This window comes from Lactuca virosa, chromosome 5, assembly GCF_052849685.1.
Source record: "Lactuca virosa cultivar CGN04683 chromosome 5, Lactuca_virosa_CGN04683_v6, whole genome shotgun sequence".
In the NCBI taxonomy this organism is placed as follows: Eukaryota; Viridiplantae; Streptophyta; class Magnoliopsida; order Asterales; family Asteraceae; genus Lactuca; species Lactuca virosa.
The window spans coordinates 137,657,731-137,664,393 of NC_136430.1; the positions used below are offsets into that span (position 1 = coordinate 137,657,731).

The window sequence follows — 6,663 nt, forward strand, 5'->3', positions numbered from 1 at the left end:
TAGAAACCGGATAACTTACAATAGCCGGTAAAATGGTATTTTATGTACTAAAAAAAAACAATTGTCTTTTTTGTATATTTTTGAAAGTTCATTACCTTTTCAAGTCATTTTCCCAAGCAAAAATGATTTGGAGACATACACATGTAAAATATATTCTGAACAAACCGATAAAGCAGTAAACAAACATAAACAAATGGTAGTTTAAAAGCTCCCTAACCAAGCAATAAATATTATCAGTTTTAATAAAATGACCACAAACAGACACCTAAATAGGAAAATGTAGGATAATACATAACAATCAATCTTCGGCTACAAACATCCCCATAGCAAAAATGGACTATGTGATAGTTTGTTAACAACTCCACAATGATCCATTTCTGTCTTTCTTACTTCACATGAAACATAACACGAAAAATAGATAAAGAATATAATAACAAAAACAAAAACAAAAACAAACTCGATCATCAAAAGCAACAAAATAATACTTAGAAACATTTCCTGTGAACGATAGATGGACCCGACTCGTCATATTCTCCCTTGGAGATCCACATCTGATTCACACAAAATAAAAAGTTAGTAATATAGTATTTTTTTTTAAGTAAATAAATAAGGTAAATTGTTGTTATTGGTAACTAAAGTAAATTTACCTGTTGGAAGGTACTGAGAGATGCAAGGATTGATCCTCCGATCCAGACACTGTATTTCCTCTCCGGGGGTGCAACCACCTTAATCTTCATGCTACTAGGAGCAAGGGCAGTGATTTCCTTGCTCATCCGGTCAGCAATGCCCGGGAACATGGTTGACCCACCACTAAGCACAATATTTCCATAAAGATCCTTCCTGATATCAACATCACACTTCATGATCGAGTTGTATGTAGTCTCATGAATACCAGCAGCTTCCATTCCGATCAAAGATGGCTGGAAGAGAACCTCCGGGCAGCGGAATCTCTCTGCCCCAATAGTGATAACCTGCCCGTCGGGCAACTCATAGTTCTTTTCAACGGAGGAGCTACTTTTAGCGGTTTCGAGTTCTTGCTCGTAGTCAAGAGCCACGTATGCGAGCTTTTCCTTCATGTCACGGACAATTTCCCGTTCGGCGGTGGTGGTGAACATGTAACCTCTTTCGGTCAAGATCTTCATTAGGGAATCTGTGAGGTCACGGCCTGCAAGATCAAGACGGAGGATCGCGTGGGGAAGCGCGTAACCTTCGTAAATTGGGACAGTGTGGGACACACCGTCTCCGGAATCCAACACGATACCTGTAAGAAAATAGTATTGTTAAGATCCATGTTCATGCAAATAAAAGAAGTCCAAGGCTTTGGTTTCAAAGTACCATAATCAAATACAGTTCAAGCATTCAACTGTTTTAGGAAAGTGTGACTTTAACTAGTGGAGAGTATACAAACAAATCGAGATGATGAACAAATGAAATGGATTGGGTAATGAAATGGGTAAAGATTTGTACACGACAATTTATGTTTTATGTATTGTACAGCTAAAAAGTATTGAATACAAATCACTCCCCTCAATTATTCATCGCATTCCATTATCCATGATTTGTTTTTGGTTAGCATGTACATGAATTTTTATATTATAAGTAAACACAATATATAACTTTTAACTTTACTACATTATTTAATTATTATTAATAATAATATTTGTATTTGAAAAAAAATATATTTTAAACATAATAAATGTTCTTTTAAACCCAAACAAGGTAATACTATATCTATATTTTCTAGTCAATTTAAGAAAATTAAATTATAATTTACTTAAAATCAAGAAATTTATTCATTAAAGATTACACAAAGAAAAATGAGCTATATTGTTATTTTTCATTCCATTCCATGATGAGATAAAAACCTTTAAAAAAAGAAAGTTCACAAAGTAACTAAAACTAACAAAAATTGAAGGGATCACATTCATTTAGAAAATGGTATATTCCATTCCATCAAAAAATACAAAGAGCTTTTTTCATTCGGTTCCATTCAGTGTAAAATCTTAATTCTTACATTCGGCGGATTTTTAATTTTTCTCTTAGGAAGCCCATTGTTTTTTCTCTGATTTTCAGGATGTTAGGAATCTTTCAGGCCATTTTCCAAAAATCAAAAAGCAAGCAATGCAACTTATAATAGAAATCCAGAAGAGCAATGTAAGTTACAGTTGAAAACCAAAAGAGTAATGGGAGACTAACCAGTTGTACGACCACTTGCATACAAAGAAAGCACAGCCTGGATAGCAACATACATGGCTGGAACATTGAAGGTCTCAAACATAATTTGTGTCATCTTTTCTCTGTTTGCCTTAGGATTAAGGGGTGCCTCGGTAAGGAGCACAGGGTGCTCTTCAGGAGCAACACGAAGTTCATTATAGAAAGTGTGATGCCAGATCTTTTCCATGTCATCCCAGTTGCTGACAATACCATGCTCAATTGGGTATTTCAAAGTCAAGATACCTCTTTTCGATTGGGCTTCATCTCCCACATAGGCATCCTTCTGGCCCATGCCAACCATAACACCGGTGTGTCGTGGCCTACCCACAATACTAGGAAAGACTGCCCTAGGAGCATCATCACCAGCAAACCCCGCCTGTAAATTTAATCAAAGAACAAAAAACAACTCCAACTTGAGTATCATTGTATGTAAATTAAGGAACAAAATGGTCTTTTAGACAAAATATGCAACCACATTTCATTCTATGACCACAATATACAACATGATAACCGCATAAATGCTTATTTACTTATAAAAGTTACAAGTAAAATATTGCATACTATAGTAATAGAATGAAATATATTGCATATTTTATCTAAAACATCTAATAGAATGAAACATATTAAAATGCCTATTAATTTAAAAATGTCCCCCTCTTTTACCGGTTCATGCAATTGACATGAACTACGCAGCCACAATTGTATTGGTTAAACAGGTGAGTAGGTGACTAGTAAAATGTTGCATATTTTGGTAATAGAAAGATCATGGTTGCATATGTCGTCTAAAAAAAGAATAAGAGTATTAAACATGGTTAAATACTTAAATGCTTATTTATCTAAAAATGTTTCACTTTTTTACAAATTTATGGAACAGTGTTTCACTCTTTTACCAATTGATGCAATAATGTTTCATATTGTCACCAATCGATGCAATAATGTTTCCCATTGTGACCAATTGATGCAACACTTACAACTTATGCAACCACATTTAAACAGGTTTTCATAAAAAAATGCATATATTGATTGTAGTATAAAAATAGCTGCATATTTCCTCTAAAATATTAATTTGTTGCATAATGGAGAAAAATATGATAAGTCATTGCATAAACAGGCATCCGCCTTTTTTTAACATTCAAAAGTGCAAGAATACAAGTAAATCAATAAAGTTCAAAACTTCAAATAACTAAGACAGAGCAAAGAAGAGTTATGCTAACCTTCACCATTCCAGTTCCATTGTCACAAACAAGGGGCTGAATATCCTCAGAGTCGGCCATTTCTATAAACCTGCAACACAAACATCAAAAATACAATAAGTTTACACAACAAAATCTCTGACATGTCCATTATTCTCAATCGTTTTCAACTTGTTTAGCAAGAAATATGCACAAAAATCTCAGAAATATCATCATCCACATCCTATACATTTTCATACGACTCTTACATAGTCAAAAGAACATCAAATTATACCAACCAAACACATCAAAATTACCAATTTCTACGATATAGATCTCGATGTCCATCATCAATGGATCTTTACATATTCAACAACAAGTACAGTGAAATCAAGCATGCAGTTCAAACAGATCGCAGATCCCTCGGTAGTAAGAAAACACACTAATCGAGGTATACGGATTCAATCTGACCAGAGTTAGTAGTTAACAGATCTAAGTTCTTCACGATATCTCACATAATTCAGAATCAGATCAGTCAATCATAGCAGCTAACTGACCAGATCATACCAATAAAAAGCAGATATCGTCGACTACGAGAAATCAAAACAGATTAACGGAACGATTTAGATTGTAGTTGAAGAGAAAATTCGATACGGATCCGTAATTAATGAATGTCAAGAGACTCAGATCGGAAATTGAAAACGATAAAACCATTTGAATTAGAAGATAATCGAAGCAAACCTTTAGTTTTTCAGATCGAAGAGGAAGCAGCAGAAAGCAACCTCCACTAGACTCCGGTGTGGTTTGGTACGTTCGGAGCAGAAGGATATGGGGAAAGAAGTAGAAGGTTAGTGGGGAGGATGGTGTATATATTTGAAAAATGAGGTGTAAATGGGGAGAGGGAGGAATCATTCGGACCACGAGGAAAGATAAGATGACCTGGCGTGGACAGGCTTTCGGCATGCCATGGTTACGACTCTTGTCCATCCGATTTGACTTTTGTGCTTTGCAGTTTGCACATCGGTTTTAAATTTTAGACAAAATTGCAAAAATTGTCCCTGGGTACTGTATTTTTTTAGGGTTTTAATCCAAACTATGATTTTTTGGATTGGTGGTCATTTTGAGGTAGTTTCGTTGCGTTTTTTATCCCTCGGTAAACTGAAATGACTGTAATGCCCTTGGGGTATTTATTTTCTATTTTTCTTTCATTTTTTTAAAATTTTATATTCATTTATTTTTTAAAAAATTAAAAAATAAGTGGGCTCTCTCTCTCTCTCTCTCTCTCTCTCTCTCTCTCTCTCTCTCTCTCTCTCTCTCTCTCCTAACCGACAAGCCAGAGGCTACCACAACCTCCTCAGCCCACCTCCGCCTTCCTACCGTCGGGTAGCACCACCTCATCACCTTCTTTCGGTTGTTGATGTTGTTCCCGATATCTATTCTCCCTCTCTTGTTATTACACCGACAGAGAAAAGAAGACGGAAAACAGGTGAGCAAGTCGATTGTGGCAACACCTTCAACATCGAACACACAATACAGTAAGAACAAGACAAGATGACCCCATACTTCATGTATATACATTTATCGGAAACCTACATCTGGATCTAAAGTCGTTGTCGAAAACCCACCACCGAAGGCTCCATGTCCAGTAAGTAATTCAATTTGGATTTAAAGCCCCCGACGTCTCTATTGACCCAGTTCGTTTAGCACGTCACCCATCTAGAAACGATTTCGGGTGGGTGATACGATTTGGGTATGAGCACCCCTTGATTCAAAGTCAACATGCTTTTCCGACAAGGGGTCTGAGCACGTTGTGTAGCAGTAGATCGTTTTTCCAACGAGAATTGTAATGCATGTGTTTCTGGGCTAGTCATTAATGTCGATTTAATAGTCTAGGTTAACATTTGTAACTCATTTTGAAATAATAAGAATGTATTATTTGAGTATTATGTGTTTTATGCTTAATTGTGTGGCTTAATTGAATTAAGAATAAAGATAAGCGTAAAAATAAAATGTTAGATAGAACCGATATCGATACATGAAGACGTAGTGGTCGTGACAAGGATTCAGAATATGTAAAGAACGCCGAAATCTGAGTTATAACGAAGAAGTTATGACATGTCGAAGTTTCACGACAGAACCGACACGACGTTGTATGATGTAAATATAAATTTAAGATAGAGCGATATCTAGCCTTAGTGATCTAAACGAAAGTTGAAGAATACGTTAAACCGAGAGCGTGCATAAAAAGAACGTCCAAATCTGACTTCGTATGAGAAAATTATGATTTTTCTAAGTTTCAGCTTAGCAGTATGCAGCCCGAAGTTCGAATATGAGATCGAATGATTTCTAGCTGAAACAATCTAAACGAGAATCGAAGATCTCGTCGATAGTAGTCCAACGGTAAAAAGACAGACGAAAACGGACGTCAGATAAAGAAGTTATGAATTTCTAACGGAGTTTTCCTGTCCCGGCCTACTAAAAATAATATAATAAAAATAAAGTCAAAATTAGCCGACGGAGTCTAAACGAGAGTTGTAGAGCATAATCTCACCTGCGCGTGGATATAAAGAACGTCGTAAACGGAGCTCGTATGCGAAAGATATGAATTTCTGAAGTTTGGGGCACGAAACCTAAAGTTGTGTCAGGGTTCACGACGTGAACTCAGTGATTTGACCTTTCAGAGCCTAACAGAGTCACATCGTGACTACGCACTTGATGACGTCAAAGGTCACGACGTGAACAAGTGGTTCACGACGTGAAAATCGAAAAATCAGCCCTATAAATAGAATCGAAGGGCAACCGAGTTTTGTTGCTTAATTTCTTTCCTCTCACTCCATATTGCCTCGATTTACGTGCAAGTTATACCCCCCGAAGCCTCGGTATCATCCCGAGACCTGAAGCACCGAAGATCCCGAGAAGAAAAGAGTTTTCGAGCCGAAGCTCTGCACGCGAGAAGCCCGGTGTGTGAAGATCTCCGGGTTTCACCGAAGAATTACTGCTTTAAGAGCCGTAGTGCTGTCCGAGCATCGTTTTATCAGGTGAGTGCATAGTCCCTTTCATATACACGATTTTAATACAAGTATTGATGAATGTATTAGATATATGATATGAGTAAGTGTGTAGTTGCTTTCTACAATACACATATATGAATTATACTCTATGATATACGTGCTATGTGATTATATACTATTTGTTATGTGATATGAGTATTGAATGAATATGTTATACAACATTTTAAGTTGTATATAAACAAGTATATTTTATCTACAAATATGTT

At 36.2% G+C, this 6,663-nt stretch overlaps 1 protein-coding gene across 1 annotated transcript; it reads right to left on the reverse strand.

Annotated features, from left to right (window-relative positions):
• Window positions 1–270: 270 nt before the first annotated feature.
• LOC145112543 (actin-7) lies at window positions 271–4,281 on the reverse strand. Its single transcript, XM_079048696.1, has 5 exons — window positions 4,128–4,281; window positions 3,429–3,498; window positions 2,197–2,590; window positions 648–1,261; window positions 271–551 (listed from the first exon to the last, which is right to left on the reverse strand). Exons 2-5 carry the CDS (start codon window positions 3,486–3,488, stop codon window positions 486–488), a joined length of 1,134 nt encoding a protein of 377 aa, XP_078904822.1. The 5' UTR covers window positions 3,489–3,498; window positions 4,128–4,281; the 3' UTR covers window positions 271–485.
• Window positions 4,282–6,663: the final 2,382 nt, after the last annotated feature.